The sequence below is a fragment of the Salmo trutta genome, chromosome 12, assembly GCF_901001165.1.
Source record: "Salmo trutta chromosome 12, fSalTru1.1, whole genome shotgun sequence".
Taxonomy (NCBI): Eukaryota; Metazoa; Chordata; class Actinopteri; order Salmoniformes; family Salmonidae; genus Salmo; species Salmo trutta.
Window position 1 is genome coordinate 19377722 of NC_042968.1, and position 26282 is coordinate 19404003.

The 26282-nt window shown below is 43.2% G+C and overlaps 2 protein-coding genes across 3 annotated transcripts in view; one reads left to right on the plus strand and one right to left on the minus strand.

The window, feature by feature from the left end:
- Positions 1–15208, plus strand: LOC115203096 (SAFB-like transcription modulator). Its single transcript, XM_029767463.1, has 19 exons — positions 1–206; positions 5420–5507; positions 5591–5736; positions 5947–5974; positions 7121–7598; positions 8225–8268; positions 8682–8794; positions 9052–9201; positions 9548–9663; positions 9759–9910; positions 10002–10162; positions 10248–10387; positions 10485–10665; positions 10879–11003; positions 11361–11537; positions 11725–12174; positions 12276–12423; positions 12547–12707; positions 14533–15208. The coding sequence occupies exons 1-19, from the start codon at positions 72–74 to the stop codon at positions 14633–14635; spliced, it is 3096 nt and encodes a 1031-aa protein (XP_029623323.1). The 5' UTR covers positions 1–71; the 3' UTR covers positions 14636–15208.
- Positions 15042–26282, minus strand: part of LOC115203097 (ubiquitin carboxyl-terminal hydrolase MINDY-2) — a 25322-nt gene continuing 14081 nt past the window's right edge. Inside the window, exons 4-9 of one of the 2 annotated variants that reach the window (XM_029767466.1) lie at positions 25133–25291; positions 24330–24432; positions 23922–24064; positions 22396–22569; positions 21186–21362; positions 15042–19243 (exon numbers count right to left, since the gene is read on the minus strand). In XM_029767466.1, coding sequence (XP_029623326.1) covers positions 19058–19243; positions 21186–21362; positions 22396–22569; positions 23922–24064; positions 24330–24432; positions 25133–25291 — 942 coding nt within the window. In that variant the 3' untranslated portion in view covers positions 15042–19057. Of the gene's footprint in view, positions 19247–21185; positions 21363–22395; positions 22570–23921; positions 24065–24329; positions 24433–25132; positions 25292–26282 lie in introns of both variants that reach the window. The other variant, XM_029767464.1, reaches the window with a different exon arrangement.

Below are 26282 nucleotides of genomic sequence, written 5' to 3' on the forward strand. Positions count from 1 at the left end.
AGAATAACATTGGGGGCATTGCGTGCTTCCCTTCTGCACACACAATTTTACAACACATCCAGCGAGGTAAAATGGCGTCGGGTGCCATTTCAACGGAGTCAAAGAAAATAACAGATTTACGAGTTATAGATCTCAAATCTGAACTCAAGCGAAGGAATTTAGATGTCGCAGGTGTGAAGAATGTTTTAATTGCCAGGCTGAAACAGGTAACGAGCTCAATTTATTTGTACATGGCGAACGCAACGCTAACGGCCGCTAGCTAATGTTAGCTACCAAACAGTTGTGGTACGAATTTGATTGAGGCCGTCCTCAACTGCTGCCAGCTAGATAGTTTAGCTACTGGTTTGCTAACCAACTTGTTATGGGATGAATATGTATCTATGTACAGCTTGCTTTTTTCGTAGATGTCAACTAAGATGTTTAGCCTGCTAGCAAACGTTACCGTTGGATGCTGACTTGTTTTCAACTGCAGTACTGCGTGCTCGCGGCCTGGCTTTGCAGCGTCAGGTTGACAAGGTAGCCCACCGTCCTGCATCGATGCAGTCGGTTAGGGGCGTTGCTAACTAACGTTATCTGGCCGTGACATCTATCGCATTCAGCATGTGCACAGCTACCTAGCAAGTTACATGTCTCCTTTAGAAAACTAGGTTGCTTTAGGCCCACAGCACATCCACACGTTAACTAGCTAACTAATTAAGCGAAATACCTTGATCAGAGTTAACTAACGTCTATAATTCAAATAGAAAATGTCGTTTTATTTTTCACAGGCGCAGAATAAAACCGATGTAGACCTTACCGTGAAATGCTTACTTACAATACCTTAACAAACAAAGCACTTTTAATAAAAATAAGAGTTAAGATAATATTTACTGTAGGGGATATTCAAGTAGTATGTAGTAGCCTAAACCTATCAATGTTACATTGAGCTGGGTGAATGGAATATGAATGACAGTCATCAAATATGCTGTAATAGAAATAAGGCCATGCTTATAAAAAAATAATAATAATTGCCCTCCATCACCTTAAACTGCACCGTTCACCACTAATTTGGGGTTAGGCATAAGGTTAGCAGTGTGGTTAGGGTTAGCTGCTAGGTTTAAAATGAGATTTTAAAGGAATAAACAATGCCTCTTCGGCAACTACAATGTATTGAGCTGTTGTAGACTTACGACTTGTCCATGGCAGTAAGGTTAGTGCTATCAGGGATCCTTGGGATGTGAGTGACCACATCCCAATCCCCACACATTGGCGGTGCGGAATAGGCATTTTTTTCTTCAGTTGCTTGTACATTTTTATTTAGACCGTTTTTGGACGTACATCCTGGCCGTGACTGCAGTAAATGACGATAGTTGTAAATCAAAACTCATATTTGGTGACTAACAAACGTTTTTTTAACCCAATGAGTAACGCCGGTGTGCGTTTTAAACAGTGTGTTTGAACTACATACTTCTGTGTGATTAAGAGTGGCTGAGCTAGAGTGGTGTTTGAGACAAGGGCGGATCCCGAAGGGGCCCAGGGCTGGGTCTTTTTACTAAAATGTATGTAGAGTCCGAATGGTTTGCGCAACAAACTTTTATCTATAAAAAGGTGAGAGGCTCATGTTTTGCTCTATTATGCTCACAAGCTACATAAGAGTAGTTGGAAGGCTAAGGGTTACTTCTACCGAGAAGAGCATATTGTTTTTTTTTTTTTTTGGCCTTTATTTAACTAGGCAAGTCACCTGTTGAGGACCCCTTCCCGCTCTGATCCCGCTAACGGATTTATTGACAAGATACCATGGCGGGAAATTCAAAACTGCAAGAATCTAATCATTTCAATTTCTCAAACAATCAACTATTTTTCACCATTTGAAAGATAAACATCTCCTAAATCCAACCACATTGTCCGATTTCAAAGAGGCTTTACGGCGAAAGCATAAAGTTAGGTTATGTTAGGAGAGTACATTGAAAATAGCTGTGTGTAATGTTTTGTCAATTCAAAGACAGGCGTCACCAAAAGCAGAAAACCAGCTAAAATGATGCACTAACCTTTGACAATCTTCATCAGATGACACTCCTAGGACATTATGTTATACAATAGTATTCATTGACCTGGCCAAAGCTTTTGACTCTGTTAATCACCACATCCTCATCGGCAGACTTAGTAGCCTTGGTTTCTCAAACGATTGCGTCGCCTGGTTCACCAACTACTTCTCTGACAGAGTTCAGTGTGTCAAATCGGAGGGCCTACTGTCTGGACCTCTGGCAGTCTCTATGGGGGTACTACAGGGTTCAATTCTTGGGCCAACTCTTTTCTCTGTATACATAAATGATGTCGCTCTTGCTGCTGGTGAATCTCTGATCCACCTCTACGCAGACGACACCATTCTGTATACTTCTGGCCCTTCTTTGGACACTGTGTTAACAACCCTCCAGACGAGCTTCAATGCCATTCAACTCTCCTTCCGTGGCCTCCAACTGCTCCTAAACACAAGTAAAACTAAATGCATGCTCTTCAACCGATCGCTGCCTGCACCTGCCCGCCCATCCAGCATAACTTCTCTGGACGGTTCTAACTTAGAATTTGTGGACAACTACAAATACCTAGGTGTCTGGTTAGACTGTAAACTCTCCTTCCAGACTCACATCAATCATCTCCAATCCAAAGTGAAATCTAGAATTGGCTTCCTATTTCGCAACAAAGCATCCTTCACTCATGCTGCCAAACATACCCACGTAAAACTGACCATCCTACCAATCCTCGACTTCGGCGATGTCATTTACAAAATAGCCTCCAATACCCTACTCAACAAGCTGGATGCAGTCTATCACAGTGCCATCCGTTTTGTCACCAAAGCCCCATATACAACCCACCACTGCGATCTGTATGCTCTCGTTGGCTGGCCTTCACTTCATAATCGTCGCCAAACACATTGGCTCCAGGTCATCTACAGGACCCTGCTAGGTAAAGTCCCCCCTTATCTCCGCTCACTGGTCACCATAGCAGCACCCACCTGTAGCACGCGCTCCAGCAGGTATATCTCTCTGGTCACCCCTAAAGCCAACTCCTCCTTTGGTCGTCTCTCCTTCCAGTTCTCTGCTGCCAACGACTGGAACGAACTACAAAAATCTCTGAAATTGGAAACACTTATCTCCCTCACTAGCTTTAAGCACCAGCTGTCAGAGCAGCTCACAGATCACTGCACCTGTACATAGCCCATCTATAATTTAGCCCAAACTACTACCTCTTCCCCTACTGTATTTATTTATTTTATTTCTTTTGCTCATTTGCACCATATTATTTATCTTTGAACTTTCTTCAAACTACAAATCTACCATTCCAGTGTTTTTCTTGCTATACTTTATTTACTTTGCCACCATGGCATTTTTTTGCTTTTACCTCCCTTATCTCACATCATTTGCTCACATTGTATATAGTCTTATTTTTTTTTCTACTGTATTATTGACTGTATGTTGTTTACTCCATGTGTAACTCTGTGTTGTTGTATGTTGTCGAACTGCTTTGCTTTATCTTGGCCAGGTCGCAATTGTAAATGAGAACTTGTTCTCAACTTGCCTACCTGGTTAAATAAAGGTGAAATAAAAATTTAAAAAAATACATGCATTTTTGTTCCATCAAGTTCATATTTATATCCAAAAACAGCATTTTACAGTGGCGGTGAAATTCAGATTTTTTCCCCCCTCAAATGCTTCCGGTGATCAGCGTTACAATTTACAAAATTACTATTCGAAAACATTGGTAAATTATAATATTGTCATTCAAAGAATTATAGATTAACATCTCGTAAATGCTACCGCATTGCCAGATTTCAAAATAACTTTACTGGGAAATCACACTTTGCAATAAATGGGGTGCTATGCTAAGAACAATAGGCTAGGATATACAGGTTAGCACCATCTTGGAACCATCTAATATCAATAATACTATTGTAAATAATCCCTTACCTTTGATTATCTTCATCAGAAGGCACTTCCAGGAATCCCAGGTCCACAACAAATGTGGTTTCTTTCGACAAAGTTCATAATTTATGTCCAAATAACTCCAAGTTGTTCCATGTTGTTAGCGCGTTCAGTAGGCTCCTCAAAATGTAGGGCGGGGGGGAAAAGTCACGACGAAAAGTAAAAAAAATAAAAAATCTATTTACGTTCGTTCAAACATGTCAAACGTTGTTTAGCATCAATCTTTAGGGCCATTTTTAACGTGAAACATCAGTAATATTTCAACCCGACCTCTCCTGTGTCTTGAAAAACGTCTCGCCTCACATGAACGCGCAATAATGAAGTGACGTCAACTTCCCTTCCTTGTCATTCGTTCTCAGTTCATCATAGACGCTTCAAACAACTTTATAAAGATCGTTGACATCTAGTGGAAGCCGTAGGAAGTGCGAAATGAATCCTTTGTCACTGTGTGATCTATTAGCAATGACTCGAAAATAGTACAGCCACAAAATTCTCATTTCCTGCTTGTATTTTTCTCAGGTTTTTGCCTGCCATATGAGTTTTGTTATACTTACAGACACCATTCAAACAGTTTTAGAAAATTCAGTGTTTTCTATCCAAATCTATTAATAATATGCATATCCTAGCTTCTGAGTTGGTGTAGGAGGCAGTTAAAAATGGGCACATATTTTTTTCTAAATTCTCAATACTGCCCCCTAGCCCCAACAGGTTTTAATAAGAATAAGAACAAATTCTTATTTACAATGACTGCCTACAAAAAGGCCTCCTGACGGAGCCTGGGATGAAAAAATACATAAATACAATATAAATATAGGACAAAACACACAAGAGAGACAACACTACATAAAGAGAGACCTAAGACAACAACATAGCAAGTCAGCAACACCTGAACACAGCATGGTAGCAACACAATGTGGTAGCAGCACAAAACATAGTACAAACATTCTTGGGCGCAGTCAACAGCACAAAGGTCAAGAAGGTAGGGACAACAATACATCACACAAAGCAGCCACAACTGTCAGTAAGAGTGTCCATGATTGAGTCTTTCAATGAAGAGATTGAGATAAAACTGTCCAGTTTGAGTGTTTGCAGCTTGTTCCATGGTGTCTATAATACTGTAATAAGCTCACATAGTTGTCACAAACTCCAGTTGTCACTGACTAGTTGGATATTAATATCACAGCGAGCAAACAATTTCTGTACTTACAGCATTCATATAAATTCATTTTTATTAGGTTTATGCTTTGGCGGACCAAATTTTCTGTCAATAAAACTCATGAATGCAATTGTTTTGTGTTCTACTTGTAGCCCAGGTTGTCCTGAAAAGAAAATGGTAAAACACTTCATTGTGAGGCTAAATATAAGGGTGGGACCTGCAGCTAAATTAATATCAGATAAATGACCAGTAATTACAATAGTGTTTTTATTTATTTTTTATTTTTTTATAAATACTTTCTCAGGCCATTGTGGAGGAAGGTGGAGATGCAGAGACAATTGAAATTCCACTCCCAGCAGACACGCCTAATAAAAAAAATGCAAAAGCTAAAGGTAATTTGACATTCCTAATATTTCAATTACTGTTCAATATTTCTGTTTCCATTTCGGATGATATGACTCCATTACTTCCTTAGGAAAGAAAGTGGACTCTGACACTGACAATCCAATGGAAGAGGAACCCTTCTCCAAGGAAGATGAATCCTTCTCCAAGGAAGATGAATACTTCTCCTTCTCCAAGGAAGATGAATCTCCTACCAAGGAAAACAAATATTTTTCCAAGGTTAGTATCACATGAATATGTTTACGTTTGTGGTATGTTTGTGTTTACCCCACTCTCACAGTAGACTAGAGATCATTGGGTTACCATACCCTGGTCAGATAATAAAAAATAAATAAATGCTGGTATTCAGATTGGTTAACCCGGTTTTAGTAAAGCAGTAGACTGAAACTGTCTTTGTGTATTTACCTTTCACATTGGTCTCTTTTTCAGGAGGGAGACGAGGATGACGTTGAAGAAGGTATGTTTGTGCTCACACCCTATTGAATTGATTACTTTTTTGGGGGGGTTTGCAGGTAGCCCCTTTGTGTGAAGGTAAGAATCTGCTATGCCCCCTCTCTCCTCTATGCCTTCCGTTTCTTTTGTCTGCTGGCTGGATACTCAGCAAGCCAGCTATTCAGGACTCATTGTTCATGAATACAACATAGAAGGGACATCCTGTTTGTGGAGGACTTGCTTATTTTTGACCCAGTACTTTTTTTGAGGGTGGGATGTTACCTACTCTTCCAGGCCTGAGATGCAATAGGGCTCCAACAACCATACAGACTGCATGGCACATTCCTTCAAGATAAAAAGCTCAGGAATCAACAGGCTTCTTCAAGGTGAGGGAAAGGTATGCCGGAAGAAGTCAAGCTGAGTTGGAGGGAGATCCAGTGTGCGCTGACGATACCATGGGGGACTCCTGCCCATCGGGGCCCATCCTCCTGTAGCACCCAACTGCAGTACAGATGTCTCAGACGGAGAGAAGAAATCATCGCTGAGAATGCTCAAAGACCAACCAGGACATGATGTGCAGTCTTGAGGACACATTTGCTAAGGACTTGAGCCAGTCACTACAGTCACAAGGACAATTAAAGATGACATCTATTTTTTTGTCAACCTTCCAAGTCACTTAATAAGACAGACTTTTATGAGGGAAAGAAGACATGGGAGATGACCATAAAGACTATGATGGGAGAGCCCTCGGCAGTAGAACAGCCATAAAATGAGACTGAATTTGACCTCCATGGCTTTGGGCACAGATTTTTTGGGGGTTACGGAAGAAGTTGGACAGATGCTCTTTTCTTTTCATTTGAACAAATGCCCTCTCTTCAAACTGAAGAACTGGAATGGAGCTCCTAATGACAGCTGCATTGAAGAGTAACTTCACTGTACAGTACTCATAACTGTAAGGATCGCAAAAGAAGTATTGGAGATGAAGATTATTGAACCACACCACCGTTTTTCAATGAGGAATGTATGTTTTGTGTGTTCCTGTGGTCTTCTACCCTTCGATGACCACTAATACTAAACTTGCTTTCTATTCTACTTTCTAGGTCAAGTAACAGACATGTCAATGTTAAACATTGTGTTTTTTGCCATGTTTTATCCTTATTAAATCCCTCAGATGTAACTGATACAGATGATGGTACTCGCGAAAATTCTAAACCTCCACCCAGTGAGGACGTTGAGGCAGAAGCCGAGGCGGAGGCTGAACAAGTGGAGGAGATCGAAACTGAAGTTGCCGTCTCCGCTAAAGAAGACGAGGACGATAACATATCCGTCACACTCCAGAATGAAGATGCCATCACGCTGGATGTTGATGGTGATGACCTCCTGGAAACAGGTAAACATGTGAAACTTCCAGATTCAGAGGCAGATAAGGGCTGTGACGAGCCAGAGGCCTCTGCTGAGACGAGCCCAAAGGATGCCATGAAGATGGAAGTGGAAGGCCATAAAGATGGTAAGAAGGATGACGGGACGAAGGTTGACTCCTCTAAGAAGGAAAGCAGAGAGGCCTTGAAGAAAGCTGAAATGGGAGACAAAGACAAGGATTCTGGGAAGAAAGGCCCCTCGTCTACTGGGGCATCAGGTCAAGGAAAGAGGTTTGTCTTTCTAGCTATGTCAGTTCTTTAAGATACTACTACCAAGTTCCAGCTCACTGTGAACGCAGCATTGTGGGTAGCCTCAAGATTTTTTAAACTTTTTTTTCCTAATGAGAAATGTTCATTGATGTACCTAATGAGCCTCCCATTTGTTACTTTCGTTTGGTTGTTTTTCTGAAGTTGGGTAATTTGTGTCATTAACCAGGAGCTGAAAACAGATGTTACTTTCACCTTTCCAGCACGTTTGCCTTTTCCAGTTCCCACGTAGGGCTTTTTTAAAGGGGCAGTAGTCCCTGTGATGTCAGTTTGTCAGAAACATATGAAATGATTCGCTGTGAAGTCGAACGCAATACTGAAGATTTCATTGGTCCAGGGAGTAAATTGGCTGAGAACATGACCCATATCACCCGTGGAAAAGCAATGAAAAAGGCCATTATGGGAGATTTGTCCAAATGCAAGCCTTGCCCGTGGGGATAAAAAAAAAACAACATACATACAGAAAAAAAGTGTTTCTTTTTTGACCAAAAAAGTTGTTTGCCCTGGTGTACGTCATATTCCGCAGGGGCTTTCATATACTGGCACTCATCTCTTGTTTCTTTTTATTTGTTGTGAAATCTGCTTTGTAGTTCTTCAAAGGACAGAGATGGAAAGGCCACAAAAGATGACAAAGGTAAGCATTTTACAGATACATTTCTCAAATCGTCACTACTAATGATCAGACGATGGTCAAGTGTAGGCCTTTATGTAGTGCATGTAATCAATGTGCAGTACTGACTGGACAGCCAAAATGGCATTTTCTCAAGCGTCAGAACAAAAAATGTATCTGTGAATTTTAGTACCACTGGTGTAATCTGCCGTATTACTCAGTTTTCTTCACATATCTAAAAAGTAAATTTCTTTGGCATTTTTTAAAGGTGTCTGAAATGATTTCATTTAGTCAAAAGCACCTGCATTTTAACATTTAGTTATTACCGGTATGTAACATTAGGCTCTTTATAGATTACTTTGTACAATGTGTAGACATTTTACATGTAAAAGCCTCTACAGTGCATGCTTGTATGTTTTTAAACTACCCTATTTCAGGAAGTATCAGCAGTAGCAGTGCAAGCAGCTCCACTCGAAACATATGGGTGAGCGGCCTGTCCTCCAACACCAAAGCAGCTGATTTGAAAAACCTCTTTGGCAAATATGGGAAGGTAAGCCTAGAGCTTAAAACATCCATAAACTGTTTCTTGTGGTGGGGTACTGGGGTTTGATGTTTCTTACTGTATGGGTGTCATGGTTTTGCTTTGACTTATTGGAAACAATTTACTGGTTTACTAGGGGAAAGGGGGATACCAAGTCAGTTGTACAACTGAATGCATTCAACTGAAATGTGTCTTGCGCATTTAACCCAACCCTCTACAAGCAGCATGTAGTTGCTCCGTCCCTAAACAAATTCCTGTCACCGCAGGTTTTTAGTGCCAAAGTGGTTACTAATGCTCGCAGTCCTGGTGCCAAATGTTATGGCTTGGTGACAATGTCTTCCAGTGCAGAGGTGGGAAGGTGCATCTCCCACCTGGACCGCACAGAACTCCACGGCCAGCAGATATCTGTTGAAAGGGTAAGCTGACAAACAGTTGTTGTTTTGCACATTGTTCAGCTAGAATGTTCAGAGAACGATTACAATTTTACAGTTCAGAATCTTTGCTCTGACTTCTATCTTTTGTGACGTCATAGAAATGTCAAGAGTTCTGAATGTTTTAAGATGTCATTTTGAGAGTTTTCTGCAGAACAACATTGGCTGACATTCTCTTCTGAGCCATTGAGCCAACATGCGCTCTGTCGTATTCATTGTAGGGAAAAAAAAGGTTCATGGTCCTTTGTTCTTCAATTAATTGAAATTACATTGCTTCAGAATTGTGACGGAGCCTTTAAATACTGTGACGGAGTATTTGTTGTCTTTTCAGGTTAAAAGTGATCCCTTCAAGAAAGAACCTTCGAAGAAGGAATCAGATGACAAAACCAGCTCAATCAAATCGAGTGACAAACGTAGTGCGTCGACAAACAAGACTAGCACTAGCAAGTAAGGGAGGAAGAAACACAATCTGTCTTTTTCAGAATGGGGAAATTTGAAAGAAATATTCATTTCTGTGCCTGCTCTTTTTTTCCCCCCTAAAGAACCCAGCCATCCTCCAAAAAAGAGGAGAAGAAGTCCGACAAGCCATCAGACAAAGACGGCAAGGATTCATCCAAGAAGCAGGAGTCTAAAAGCACAACATCCAGCTCAGGCCCAGATGCCTCCAAGAAAGATGATAAAAAGCATGGTGGAAGTATGTATGCTCCCTATCTCAGGTTCCTTTTTCTTTAATGTGTTGAAGGGTAGAGTAGTAAAAATTAACCTCTGTGTCCTGTATTGTGTAGGGACCAAGAGCCCTGGCAAGATGGTGGTGATTGATCATGCCAAAGGAGACCTCAACAAAGTGAGACCACCGTTCAGGAGGGGGAGATTTGACAAGCCGGGTTTCACCACCAACAACAACATGATGCAGCGGAGACCCAGATATTTCATGCCTCCCGAAGAGGTTGGTCGCAGTTTTTTTCTGTCCGACAGTTTGATAATGGAATTTTCTTTTTCATAGTTCACCTCTACATGCTTGCCTTTCCTAGATGGAGATGAATAGAGTTAGAGTTTTCCCCAACAAGGGAGGCAGCAAAGACATCCTCCCCTTTGAGAAGATGAAAGAGCAGAGGTTGCGCGAGCGTATGGTCCGGCTGGAGCGGGTCCGCAGGGCTGTGGAGCTTCGCAGGTCAGCCTGAAACGCAAACTCCTACTGTAATTGTTGTACTTTGTAGTACCGTGAGGATGCTGGGTACTAATGTTTCTGTGACTTCCTGTCCCGTCAGGCGGCGTGAGATAGCGGAGCGGGAACGCCGAGAGCGTGAGCGTATCAGTCTGATTAGGGAGCGGGAGGAGAGGGAGAACCTGCTCCGGGAACGCCAGAGGCTTGAGGTGGAGAGGCAGAAACTGGAGAGGGAGCGCATGGAGAGGGAAAGGCTGGAGAGAGAAAGGATCCGCATAGAGCAGGTGCTTGGACTCAAATCATTAAGGATGTTTAGTCTTCTAGGCTGTACCTTAGTTGATTGTTGTAAAAACGACAGGGGGAAGGTGAGTTGTTTACTCATTGTTCATTCTGGTGCTCTTTCAAAGGCTCTTAGGAGCATTTTTGAGCAGATAATTGTGAGCAAACCATATAGTGGATTGATAATGTAATGCTGACGTTATATCTCTGTAATGCAGGAGCGGCGTAAAGAGGCGGAGCGTATGGCTCGTGAGCGGGAGGAGCTGAGGAGGCAGCAGGAGCAGCTCCGCTACGAGCAGGAGAAGAGAAACAACCTGAAGAGAGGCCGCGATGTGGACCACAGGTACACAAGGCCACACTAGTTGGGGATGGGATGTTTGCTCTGTGTAGTTGAGGCTCTGATCGTGGACAACCAGCTTCCACCATTATGTCCATGAAGTTGCAGGATAGGTTATAGAGCAGCTTGTGCAGTACTGCTTTGTCGTCTCCCCTGCACACAGACTTGTCTCCCATGCTATCCTGGTCTGTCTGCATCCCACGGCAGACAGGGATGCTTGATCTCAGACATGACAAGCAGATGTCAATTTGACCATCAAGTGAAAGATACATTTTGGTATCATATCTGACCAAGCTCAAAAAGTGGTATTCCACACCAGTTTACTTGTCGCCCAGCTAAAACATTCTCCATTGAATGTTTCAGCCGGAGGGATGATCCCTACTGGAATGGCAACAAGAAGATCCAGCCAGAGTCTGAGGGCCGTCTCAACCAGGGCTCGGACTACAACCGCCAGCAGAACCGCTTTACTGAGTTCAGCCCCCGAGAGAGGGGCAGAGGCTTCCCCGAGGCTGCAGCCGTGGAGCCCAACACCATTGAGAGGTAGGCCCTCTTTGATAAGCCCTCTTGTTTATATAGTGCTTTTTGCAAATAAAGCAACCTGAACCTAAACAGGCAAAGAGCAAGCTACACACAGCCCACATAGCAGTTTAGCATGTCTATCCCCCTCCAGTAACAGTCAGCTCTTGACAGAATCTGACAATCCATTTTGGGTGTGTGGGGTTTTCAGACGTAACCGCTTCAACAGTGAGCCTGAGGCCAAGAAGTCCCGTCCCGCTGCTCGCAGGGACAGCTCTGGGTTTGAGCGCTACCCCAAGAACTTTGAGACTGCCCGCAGGGCCGAGCCTCCTCCAACTCCACGCGCAGACATCCGTCTCACAGACCGCAGAGAGATCCGAGACAGGGACGAGCGTCGGGCCGCGCCCATGCCGGAGCGTCGGGCCGCGCCCATGCCGGAGCGTCGGGCCGCGCCCATGCCGGAGCGTCGGGCCGCGCCCATGCCGGAGCGTCGGGCCGCGCCCATGTCGGAGCGGCCAGCAGGGGGCAGAGCACCCATGCCTGGCATGTCTCATACTAGCCGCTCCCCCAGAGGCACCGGGCACACTGGTCATGCTACTCATACTGGGCATGCAGGATGGAAGAATGACGGCAGCATGAGTGCACCTAAGGGGGACATACGGTCAGAATGGATGGATGCCTAGTGTGCTTGTTTAAAGTTTGTAGACAATGGCCTTTTGTTGTAATCCGTGTGGTAATAATCCTGTCTCTGTGGTTATGTAGTGGAGCTGTGCGTACCGGAGGTATGCGGCCAGAGCGTTCAAGCAGAGATGGCCAGGGGCCTGCTCTCAGAGGAGGCTCCTCAGCCAGCCGAGGAAGATCCAACTTCAGTGGCCGGGATGGAGGAAGACCCATGGTCATGGCAGACCAGGTCAGCACCTCACAAATCCCCCCCATAACTAAATCTACACATTCAATACCCTCCATTTCCTCTATTTTAGTTACATTTCAGATAGGGAATTCATAACTACAATCTCCCCTGTTCTCTACCCAGCATTTCAGCTCTGGCCGCCAGGTGGTGGTGGAGCGGCATGGCCGGGACCAGCCGGCCCCCAGGAAGGAGTGGCATGGTGGGGCTGGATCCCAGGGAGGGGGCTTCCCAGACAGCCGCAGGATGGGAGACAGCCGTGGCAGCATGATGGCCCCACACTCAAGGTATTCACTGCCGTTGCATTAAGACTGTACTTTTCCCTTTATCCAGATTACAACCTCTCACTTTCAGTTAATTGAAATTGGAACCTTTTTTCTAAATATCACCCTTTCTGAAACAAGCTTTACAAAGCTGGTTGCAATTCCAATTTCATCTCCCAGAAAAGACAGAACAAATATTACAACACATATGGTTAAACTCAAATATGCTAATTGATTTAAAAAACATTTGTTAATGATATTATGAATAGGAAAGGTGGAGTTATGTCACATGTGCGGTTAACACAAATATGTGGAATTGTTAGCTCTATCTAAAATTACAACCAACTGATTGGTGCATTACTGCAAAAATGTAGGCGACAAGGGGGAGAAGGGGAGCTTGTTTGTCTGTCCTTTATTAAAGACCAAAATTAGAGAGAAATTGTCATGAATAGAAAAATATTCCAGTTTTATTTGAGGTCAAATGTTGACCGTGGCACCATACAGGTTGCAAAATACTTTTCTGATGTGCTGATTCCATGGCACATGGTTTATAAACTGATACACAAAACAACGCTTGACTCAAAACTAAGTTTTTCTATTTAAATTATTATACAATATTCTTGCCACCAAAAGAAGAATTATGTATATTGGGCATACAACCAATTCGACCACTTATTCTGGTATTGCTCCTATGTAGCCTGTTTCTGGTCACAGTTTCAGGAGTGGTTCAACAGTCATAACATTGTTCCAAAATTAGCCCTACAAATAGCACTGTTGGTCGATCAGGAAAGCCATACTCAATCAATGAACAACAAAAATATATATATTTTTAATATCCCATTTTAGAAAGGTTTGAGAATCTGTGTAAGACATCACAGAACAGTTGAAAAATAAATGGCACAAGGAAATCAAGAGCAGGTGGCATGGTGGGATGGGCTGAGAGAAGCCGAGGGGTGGATTTAATCTGTAATAGTTGTGACTGAAATGAATATGTCATGTGTACCGGACTTGTATGAGCACTATGAATTAGGCTTGGGTGGTATCCATGTTTCCATACGGTCATTTTGCTATGCCGGGATATGCTGTAATACCTACACTGAACACAAGCACTATTTTCAAACCCCACTGCGCCTCTGTAATCCATGTAAAATTCCATAGAGAACGCCAACTAAATACTAAAGAGGACATTGAACATTTTATACAGTCTCTAACCTAAAGTATTTGTAGGACAGACATCCCAGCTCAAAGTTATACAAGTAACTAAAAATGCTCCACAGTTTGCTGCATCCACAAAGCAAATATTAGACAGCAAGGCACTTGATCCAGGAGGGGATTCTCTGCTGTTACAAGCAAAGCTTGATTTTGAAAGAAGCTAACCACTTAACCAGATGGCTAACTAGTAAACCAAATGCACAACTACAGAGCATTTAGCACATTTTAGACAGTTAATAGGTATAAGATAACTAACTAGATCACCTGGCGTGTGCTACACAAGGCTCTGGTCTCTCGTTGTTGTGTGCTTGTAAACAAACACCACGTGACTGGGGACTACCAGTATGTTTAATAATGAAAAATTGTGACAGGTGAAATGACCACGTGCTTCTTTCTCCTAACTGATTGCACAAGTTGACTGTAGGTATTTACTTAAAGTAGATACAAATATTCAAATTCAACGGTATTAGCCATGATGGTTTTTCCATACCGCCATTTCCAAATACCCCGGTATACCGCCCAAGCAAACTAAGAAAAATAATGTATTCTGGTAGAAGCCATATTCGAGCTTCTATGTATTTACTCATTACTGTATGCAACACTGTTTTTAGGCAGAAATGTATTTTTGTTTCTCCAGCCACTCTTCATCTGCAATGAACAGAATCGTGCAGATCACCAACAGTTCCATGTCCAGTGTTGGCGGATTCAAGCCCTTCAAAGGAGCACCCCGACGGTTCTAACTGCCTGTCCCCAGATCAGCTTATTTTTAAAAAATACATAGTTTTTTTTAAGAGGCTGGTTTCTAGCCATAAGGTTGATATAGAAATGTTTTGTTCTGTATAGGTTACCGCAATGTATGGTTTCCTAACAGTTGTGCTGTGACTTAAACAACCCTGTGCACATAATGTTCAACTTACCTTTAGAATAGAATTGTACAGCTTTAGTTATTTGTAACAAGTTTGACGTTAACTGCTCTTCCCCTAACTGAAACTGTATGTAAAATGTAAGCAGATCAATGTGTTCTTTAACCATCATTTTTAGTTATGCCCCTGGTGCTTCTGAAGGTTAAATTATACATCTTGCTCATTTTGTCTTCGCTCCTACATTTGACTCATGAAGTGCACATACAAGACATCACACATTGAGTGGTTGTGAAAAGAGAATGTAAGTTTTATTGTCCATGTACTTTAATCAGGCTGAATGTCCCTCGTCTAAGGCATTTTGTTACAGAAGAAACACCATCTACATGTTGCAACGGTACTGTGATAGGCTATACATTATTTGGTCATATGTTTATAAACATTTGAACCTTCCAACATGAGGATTGACCTTTTCATATTCACAAGGTGTTAAACATAAGTGAAAATATTAACATCATTGAAATTATACTCCACTGAATGTCATTAGTAAGCAATTGTTGCATTACATGCATTTAAATCAACAGAACAAGTTCAACCAACATGGGGGATTGCATTCCTGTTCTGTGCTCCAGAATATGATTTTACACATGAAACTACTAGGGGATTAACAATTGTCGCCACTCTATAAATGTAAAAATAGCCAAATTAATTTAATCCATTCCCTCTAGATGACCAGCCAGTGGCATTTTTTAGTGTGAAAAGCTACAAAACAATTATGGCCATAACAGGTTGACAGCTACCTGATGAAGTTGCATCAACTTTTATTGAAAGGGGCTACACAGTACTTAATGTACATTTAACCAGCCCTTTCATACCTTTGTCAAAGAAACAATTGAGCATTTCATATTCAACTAACTGTTGAAGAGCTACTGTTGTAGCAATTCCAGACAGTATTCCATTTTTACAAGGTACCCAAAGAACAATAGCACTCACACAATTTCTAATTCTGTATAAAATGAGGTATTTTCTCTTCTCTTAGGCTGCGTTTACACAGGCAGACCAATTCTGATCTTTTTTTCTCACTAATTGGTCAAAAGACCAATTAGTGGAAAGAATATGCCTGTCCAAACGCAGCCTAGTAGTGCATATCAATGTAACAGTGCAAAACCAATTACAATGACTATATGTTCAAGGACTACCTTGTTAAGACTGTTTGTACAGTATTTACCCCCAAGCACTATAACAAGGCTTACACACATTCACTTGAGACAATCCACAAACAAAATCCTTAGCAATTATTCTGAAGAACAACATTAAAGCTGAAACACAAAACAATATCTAGATACTGGTAAATAATGCAATGACTCCAAAAGCAAGCTTACGCACAATAAAAATGTTTTAAAGAAAAGTATGTGAGGCAGCTGTGAAACATCTTGTTGCTCCCCCAAAAACCTCAAAGTAATTAGATAAAGTGGCCCTTTGAGGTTCTCATCATAATACTCAGTACTAGTTGCCTTTTGAACGTTGTTGCCACTGGGAAGGTTGACCACATGAACAAGTATAATTAAAGCTGTAGTGTGACTAACTTTAAAATGGATGTTATTTTATAAACAAAACAAGAGTATGGATTGTGTCCCTGACACTCAAAGGGACGTGGTATTTTGCCCATCCCCCCAACCTTTCACAAAATCACTCTTGTCAATAATGTAAAGGACATACTGTAGCACACCATAAGCAAGATGTATACGCTCGCTTCAACATAGGTGTTTCTCTAAGTCCTGTCTATTCAGTCAGATTACTTTTTGGGTAGTCATTGTGAACATAAACGCAGCAGCAGTTTACTCACTTTCTAAAAGCAGCCTTAAATTCCATTACAAGTGGCAAACCTATTCTAGTGTAAAGTCATGGTGAATTCCTTTGACTAGGTAGGCCTGAGAGAAGCTCAGAAACCCATTGTCATGCCATCCATGAACATAACTAGCAATAATTATGAACAGCCTGATAATATGAAGTCGACCTAGTTAGATACCATGTGTTGAAATAATTTGTTACCTATATGTGGTTACACATTTACATTACAACACAGTCTCTCGAGGGAGTTACTACAGGGTATATTCAATACTTTACAATGTTATATACCTATCATTGCTGTTGCCAAGGCAGCTAATACACAAACAATTTACAAAAGACACTCAAGGATATGTCCCTTCAGAGAAGGCCTGAGAGTATTTCTGATGTCTAGTTTACCATCTACAGATTGTCTCATTCCGGTAATACACCTGTTTCCGTTTATTCTTATAAAAGATATTGTAAATGTTGTAAGGCATTTTCTATACAGAGTAAGTGTGGCCTCGTGAGGACCGTATAGACAGGCTGAACTAACCCCAGTCCTCAAGTCCAGCCTGCAGATAAGCCTTACTAGTCAGGTAGCCTACTCCTACAAGATGCAGCCAGTAGCCAGGCAAAAATAAATACGAAGTACTGGACTTGTCCTTGAAGGCTGGGGTTGTCCATTTCTGAACAATGAGAACAAAATGTAACAGCCAAAAATAGGGGACCCCTTAACTAGCAGCACTGCGAGGAGTCCCCCCTATAACTGTGTTTCTAGGTCTGACGTACAACACAAGGCTTGAGTCAAGGCATCCAGCTGGAATGTGTAGATAGAAAACAGTAAATCTCTCAGGAGGCAGTACCATAGTAGGACAATGGCGCAAACTACTAGCTAGCTGTCATAAATGTGCATTAGGTATGTACACAATGTATATCAATTTGTCTGAAAGTCAGATGTTGTAGGAGGAGCACATGGATAAAAAAATGGCTACAGTAGAAAATCCTACTTCCATAACTCAACGAGGAGGTTATAAGGCTTCCCATATTGACAACATCTCCGTCAGCTTTTTACGGCGTGACCAGCAGTTTAACTGCCGGCAAATCTGTGTGACATTGGGCACTTCAGATTATTAGTGTAGGATACTGCTATCGCTCTGCAGCCAATAACCAGCCAAGTCTCTCAGGGACAGCGTAAGAGTGAGCGACAGTAGTCAAATTAGGTGCACCGTCCTGTTTCTCCATGGTTCTGTCTGTGTGATTGTCCAGACTGTACTGGATGTGAATCATATAAAGCAAATATGAGAAATTAAATACATGGCATATCTTTCAATCCAACTGCTCATATACATCGTAACATTTTTTGTTGTTGATGTTAGGTTATTTCCAAGTTGAAATTAAGAGCATAAATCAATGCAGCCGAGCATATCAGCCACACATACACACCGTAGACACCAAAACCACACACACACCAGAATTCAACACTGCCATACTCTGGTAAGGCCAATCTGGATAGGGCGAGTCTTAAATGGCAGATGAGGGTTGGTAGAGACAGCACTTACCAAAGTATGGCACTGACTTCCAGGCCTCTCAGGAAGAACAGGGATGTGGGTAGTGTTAGAGAGATATACAAAAGGCTTGTCACAACAGGGTCTTACATGAATTTCTAACCGGCAAAAACAAATGAATCCCTTTCAATTGAAGTATATACCAAAATAAAATAGTTCTCTAAAATACTCTCACACACGCATACAAACACACATGCGCAAAAACACACTTAATGTAGTAATTTGGCATCCATTAACGTGGTGAAGAGACAGGAGTGCTTAGATATTACACTCACTGATGTCACGATCACCTCATCTCTATCCCAATAAGACTCTGAACAAACTCTTGATTATCTCCAATTGGAAGGAGCTAAATAACCCCCACCAACCAATAGCTAGGAAACGAAGGTTATGTGTTTTCAGTAGAAAGTCTAACGCTCAAAAACAGAAGTGAATCAAAGCAGGCATATCTACACGTGCTGTAAAAAAAAAAATAGCTTATCAACTGCAATAATGAAAATTAATGAAAACGATTTCCTTGAAAAAAGTTGGTGCCATGAGAGGAGATATTTCAGATTCTGAATTCTTTCCCTCCCAGCATCCTGTTTCTGGAATTTTTCTCATTTTGCTATAAAAATCACCCCCATTAACCTGAACCCCAGATCACAAATATAGTGCACTGTGCGACTTGTAACAAAGTTTGGCCAACTGTACGAAAGATTAGTGGTAGCTGTCATAGCGTCCCTTCCTCTGTTGACCGGGCCCACTGAGGGTAGAGGATGGCAGGCACCAGTGGCTTGGGAACGGCAACTCCTCAGTTTGTGTCATTGCTCTTCAAAAAGGGGCTGTGCGTAGGGTGTCAGGTCAATGTGAAAAAAAAATTCTGCCCCCCTCTTTCTCTCTCACACAAACACACAACCATCCTCTGTTACAATAGAACACATTTGTCTTTATCCTTGGGCTCTTTTTTGGGTTTGCGCTCCCCGGCAGAGGGCTGCTTCCCTGGGCTGGGTGTGGCTCCAGCTGCTGTTGATGATGCTGCTGCTGCTGATGATGATGCTGCTTCTGCTGCTGCTGCTGCTGCTCTGTCTGCTTCGTCACTGCCCTCTGCTGGCTGCTGCACAACAGACAGGATGGAACAGGAGCGTCAACCACAATACCTACCTGTGGCTCATTCAAGCGGGTGAATAACCTGTTGGTGCTAAGGGGCAGTATTTGCACGGCCGGATAAAAAAACGTACCCGATTTAAACTGGTTATTACTCTTGCCCAGAAACGAGAATATGCATATATACATTAGTATATTTGGATAGAAAACACTAAAGTTTCTAAAACTGTTTGAATGGTGTCTGTGAGTATAACAGAACTCATATGGCAGGCCAAAACCTGAGAAGATTCCATACAGGAAGTGCCCTGTCTGACAATTTGTTGTCCTTCAGTTGCATCTCTATCGAAAATACAGCATCTCTGCTGTAACGTGACATTTTCTAAGGCTTCCATTGGCTCTCAGAAGGCGCCAGAAAGTTGGAATCGCCCGGTTGGAATATTATCGCTATTTTACGAGAAAAATAGCATAAAAATTGATTTTAAACAGCGTTTGACATGCTTCGAAGTACAGTCATGGAATATTTTGAAATTTTTTGTCACGAAATGCGCTCGCGCGTCACCCTTCGGATAGTGACCTGAACGCACGAACAAAACGGAGGTATTTGAATATAACTATGGATTATTTGGAACCAAAACAACATTTGTTGTTGAAGTAGAAGTCCTGGGAGTGCATTCTGACGAAGAACAGCAAAGGTAATCCAATTTTCTTATAGTAAATCTGAGTTTGGTGAGGGCCAAACTTGGTGGGTGTCAAATTAGCTAGCCGTGATGGCCGGGCTATGTACTCAGAAATTTGTTAAATGTGCTTTCGCCGAAAAGCTATTTTAAAATCTGACACCGCGATTGCATAAAGGAGTTCTGTATCTATAATTCTTAAAATAATTGTTATGTATTTTGTGAACGTTAATCGTGAGTAATTTAGTAAATTCACCGGTGGGTATGCTAGTTCTGAACATCACATGCTAATGTAAAAAGCTGGTTTTTGATATAAATATGAACTTGATTGAACAAAACATGCATGTATTGTATAACATAATGTCCTAGGAGTGTCATCTGATGAAGATCATCAAAGGTTAGTGCTGCATTTAGCTGTGGTTTTGGTTTTTGTGACATATGCTTGCTTTGAAAATGGCTGTGTGATTATTTTTGGCAGGGTACTCTCCTGACAATCTAATATTTTGCTTTCGCTGTAAAGCCTTTTTGAAATCGGAAAATATGGTTAGATTAACGAGAGTCTTGTCTTTAAAATGGTGTAAAATAGTCATATGTTTGAGAAATTGAAGTTATAGCATTTGAGGTATTTGTATTTCGCGCCCCGCGATTCCACTGGCTGCGTCCCACCTCGCCCAGACAGGATAAGCAACATTATAAACTGGGTAGTTCGAGCCCTGAATGCTGATTGGCTGACAGCCGTGGTATATCAGACCGTATACCACAGGTATAACAAAACATTTATTTTTACTACTCTAATTACGTTGGTAACTAGTTTATAATAGCAATAAGGCACCTTGGGGGTTTGTGGTATATGGCCAATATACCACGGCTAAGGGCTGTATCCAAAAGAACAGACCTGAGCCGTGCATTATTGCTTAATTACATCACAATCACATTGAACATAGAGATACATTCAGACAGAACATGTATTGTGTACAACAGATTCATGTCAGCTATATATTTAATTTCTATCTGACTAAGCCCCTGACTCTGCTATATCTATATAAACTGACAACCCTTACCCTTTTTCTCATCCTCATTCTTTCCTACACACCTTTCTCATCATATTCCCCATTCCACTCCACTCTTCGCATCTTCCCTCCCCCCTTCTCACAAGCTCCCCTCCTGCTCAGAGGGGTTGGGTTAAATGCGGAAGACACATTTCAGTTGAAGGCATTCAGTTGTACAACTGACTAGGTATCCCCCTTTCCCTCCCACCCAGGCTCCTTCCCCGACCTGTGCTTGTGCTGCGGCAGCCTGCTCCTGTTCCTGGAAGTACTGGGACGCTCGTCGGTCCTCCTCCTCCTGCAGCTTCTTGGCCAGCTCCAGGTCACTGATGCCCTCGGGGAGCTGCTCCCACTGCAGGTCCTGACACTGCTGCTCCTGCTGCAGCGACAACGCCATCAGGTAGTCCTGCATACAGAGAGGAGAGGGGGTAAAGAGAGAGGGATAGAAAGAAAGAATGAAAAAGAAATAAAGGAAAGAAAATAAATAAAGAGAATAGGACCAGGTCAATGCGTTTCACATCATGGTGTTTACACTGTTACCAGAGTGATGTGCCACTGCTAAGAGCTGAAGTATAAAGTAAGCCTAGTTGTAAGCTATGAAGCACCAGCCATTTTAAAGTCAGGGCTACAGACCTTTTTATTCATTCATAACCCTCATGTAGAGTAAAACCAAATATTTTCCTGAGTGCAGCATCAGACTGTCTTAATTGTCGGCTGTAATATGCCCTCTCAAGCATAAGAGTGTCTGGGTGGATGAGAGCGTGAGCGTGGATGAGAGCGTGAGTATATGGTCCCTCCCTCCCTCTTTGTGCTGGGTGAGGGCGGTGAATATGGACCCTGGCAGATGGACAAGCTGCTGGGCAGCCCTGCCACCAGGCCAGCCAATCAGCTGTCGTCACAAACCACATCATGCATTATTAAACAGCCAATCGAAGCGCAGCGTGATGCAGCGCAGTACAGAGGGAGGCGCCACATGTCACGGTCATCTCCTGATCAGGCATTCAGACATTAAAACCCTGAGTGGGAGGGGGGGTTAACGGGAGAGCAGAGGAGCTTTGAACATCTATTATTGAGGAACTCTTCCCCGCTACTTCTCCAGAGCTGAGTGCAGATGGAGCAGGCTAGGGAGCCACGGGGAAAACAGAGCCCAGATAGAGGGGATGTGTAATACTTGCTGTACCCTTTATACAATCCACTCTGTTAATCTTCAGGTAAACTCTGATTGTGACTCACCCTGACCTAGTATGTTTGTAATGCTGCACTGTGACGGTGCACCTTGTTCTTCATGGTATACATCCTCTGCAAGAGATATGCGGTGCACCCAACAGTGCGAAATGGCTGCCATGATTCAGCTAGATGGGTGTTCAGCATTGTTTATCGTTGCTCCCATGAATGAAGTGGAATTGGATCAGAGGGCCCAATTGGCGTAGTGGTCTGACCTGGTCTATCTGGTCCTGCTGTCCGCGGTACACCGTCTCTGGGTCTGACGGAGGTCGCAGGCGGAACTCAGAGTCACAGAAGTTGCCATCCCCGTCCACATTGTGCAGGCTCTCCCACACCACCTTCTCCTCCGTCAGGAAGCCCTGGTCTGTCACCAGGAGGTACAGCTGGCCCTGATCACACAGACACACACGTTATACACTCACACACGTCTTAACACTGCCAGAAAACACATCTACACACTTTCACACCCTCTTATTCCTGTAGTAGATAACAACCTGGATAACGTGTCTGTGTGTGTGTGTGTTTAAAATGGGGGGCTTTGGTACTGGTAAGCATTTATCCTGGGGTCATGCGTGCTACACACAGCGTGCTTCACTTGGCAAGCATGCTCACACACACACTCTCTCTCACACAGACAGGCCTGCTCCACTTCCCCTGCTATAGATAACAGGAAGAGCCTGTCCCAGCTGCAGTGATAAGGGGAGGGAGCACAAGGCGGGTGAAACCATTGTAGATAGCATTCAGACTCTCTAGGTGCTGAATAGGTCCCCATCACATGTCTACCATGCTCCAAGGGGCATTTGTATTTATGCCCTCGCACCAGCCTCAGAACCCTGTGTACTGAACATTACATCACCTGGGACTGGGGTGTGGGGAGCGCTATTGGGAGGGGGAGGACAGGGAGAAGGGTGGGGTATGGGGAGCGCTATTGGGAGGGGGAGGACAGGGAGAAGGGTGGGGTATGGGGAGATCTATTGGGAGGGGGAGGACAGGGAGAAGGGTGGGGTATGGGGAGATCTATTGGGAGGGGGAGGACAGGGAGAAGGGTGGGGTATGGGGAGATCTATTGGGAGGGGGAGGACAGGGAGAAGGGTGGGGTATGGGGAGATCTATTGGGAGGGGGAGGACAGGGAGAAGGGTGGGGTATGGGGAGATCTATTGGGAGGGGGAGGACAGGGAGAAGGGTGGGGTATGGGGAGATCTATTGGGAGGGGGAGGACAGGGAGAAGGGTGGGGTATGGGGAGCGCTATTGGGAGGGGAGGACAGGGAGAAGGGTGGGGTATGGGGAGATCTATTGAGAAGGGTGGGGTATGGGGAGATCTAATGGGAGGGGGAGGACAGGGAGAAGGGGAACGCACTAACAGTGCTCAGCTGTTAACAGATGGTTGAAAAGACTTGGATGAAAGAAAGTCCCCATGTGTCAACATCCCACCATACATACAAAGGGGTGATCTGATCCGGAAGCTAGCAATACATTTGAAATAAACACTTATTTGGGACTGAGTGATATGAATTCGGTAACATTATGCAATTACTTTATATAACACCCTTTCCCACTACTAAGAGGACAAGGCAGACTTGACTTGTTTTTGTTCCTAATAGACGGTGGTTTGGGGACGCTGTAGCAGAGGAAAGTAAGGAAGACCCGTTCACAGTAAACAGTACTGCAAGGCCCCATTTGTCATAACCACAGGGCATAAAGTGGATAAAGGCTTGTCAAGAACTTGAGTGGTCATTCACCTTGAACTTGATCATGGTGCTGAAGTGGTTGTTCCTGAAGAACACACAGAGCTCTCCTTCCTGCACGGTGGACGTGAGCTCACACAGCCCGTGGTATGTCAGCTGGGTGGCCGTGCTGTGCAGAAACTGCTCGGCTACAAAGCCTGCAGGCAGAGAGAGAGAGAGAGAGAGAGAGAGAGAGAGAGAGAGAGAGAGAGAGAGAGAGAGAGAGAGAGAGAGAGAGAGAGGGAGAAGGGGAGAGAGAAGGCAAGAGATAGAGAGCGAGTCAGTGAGAGACAGACACACAAGACCGATAGGCTGACATAGAGACAAAGACTTATGGACTGATAGAGATATAAAGTGATGTACATAAGCAGTAGCGAGAAAGAAAGCAAGCAACACATCTCCCCAGTCGGTCGGTCCACCCACCTTCCCCAGCCAGCTCGCTGCTGTCCGACTGTTTGCAGGAGATTATCTTCTCCACCAGCTGGTTGTAGCTGCAGTTACCCACTGCCTTCACTGTGTCGCCCATCTGGAGGGAACATAAAAGAGGAGAGAGCATTCATCAACCATTGTTGTGTTCTACCATGCAGTGAAGAACAAGCGACAAGAGCATATTGTCACGTTTTCAAAAGAAAAATACTCAAGAGGAGCTGTACGCTAACCAGTCATTCTGTCGTCATTTCTTTCATAAATAATGTGTGGAGTTGGTTTATTGTCTATTTGACAAACGCCTATAGAGTACCACAGTATGAGTCATAATACCCATAAAACCTAGCGGTCAAACAGGGAAATCGTTTTTCCACCATTCATTTTTCCCATAGGAGATTTTAGAAACACTTCAAATAAGGGCTGTGTTTTGTGTAGGCTTACCCTGGCGTGACGCTTTGATAACCGTGTAAATCTCTCTAGGACAAGGTGACTTAACAATATATTTGCCTGTATATCATAGTAATAGCTACATGGGTTTAAAGGTAGACTTATGATGTTGCCGTGAGCAGCCCCGTAGTTACTGCATTGAGCGCGATGCAATACTTTGCTCTCACAGTCACACAGAGGATCTGGGCATGTGCACGGGTTTGCGTCACGCTGCTACAACGTGGCAGCTACAGGCCCAAAACAGCAGAGAAGTTCAGCCTCGGGCTTCAACGTTCAGTTATTGCGGATATTGCATTTACGTCAACTCGCTCAGTCTACTTTTAAAGGGGGCTCAGAGAGAGAAGGGTTCTCACCTGCAGGTCCACCAGCCAGCCGTGGTAGAGAGGGATGTCCAGCAGGTCAAAGACAATGCACTCTGGGGTGTACTCAAAGACCCGCACCCCTGTGAACTTCACGTTGACGTCCAGCCCCGTCTGCAGCTTGTGCAGCACCGCCATGGCATCACTCATATTCTGGGGGACAACAAATAGAAAGTCATGTTCCTTTTCAAGGCCTTTAGCCAGGGCTGTTAGTCTTTGTAGAATTCTTGTTGACTACGGCATTGAAATAAGATTTGACATTGGAAGAAATGTTGAGGACAGTGAACCAACTACTGTCACATACTACAGCAGTTACAGCTAGAAAAACAGCAGACTCACCCACAGAAACCTGCTAGTTTGGACTATCAGTTAAGTGTACAAATCAGAAAGTGTTCTGACCAAGGAACTTCCTGTCTAGCGTACTCATCACGCCCTCCTGTCGTTCGCCCCTCAGACACACAAAAGACTAACAAGACCCGTCTGTAGCAACGCGCATGCCCCGCCCACCTGAGGATCTGTCTTTTTCAGCCATCTATTTCCTGTGTTTGAGGGACGCAAAATCAATTTGTCACTTAAATCTCACTGGATTGATTGCTTTCATTTTACTCCTGTGACTCCATCATACGTCTCCTTGTGCCTGTCTTTTTTATTCATTAACATTACGACTGCGGAAATGATTGTAATGACCTGTCAAACACACGCCGGTAATGGCTGAAATGTGGTCAATGGAATACAATGTTTTCAGTTGCATCTATAAGAACACTGAAGCTTCTTCAGGGATGTAACACATTTCAACAACACAAGAAAGAAGAAAAATGGCCGCACATTTTTTGTGGAATTGAAAAAAGTAATAAATTGCTACAGTTGAAAAGTTTTTCCAAATTACATGCACTGAAATGAAAGCAACTTCCAAAAATGAACACTGATTATAGTGATATTATGTCTGAACTCGCAAACAATTCAAAGTATGTATAGATAGGTGTAATCTAGAGCCAACCCTGTTGAGGGTATCCTGCTATTGGCACAATTGTTGAATTATGCAACAGAACGTGACAACAACAGTCATTAATGAGGCAGTCTAGACAGCACAGGTGAGTGCAGGTAGGCCTAGAGTCCTAGACAGAGGAGGTGAGTGCAGGTAGAC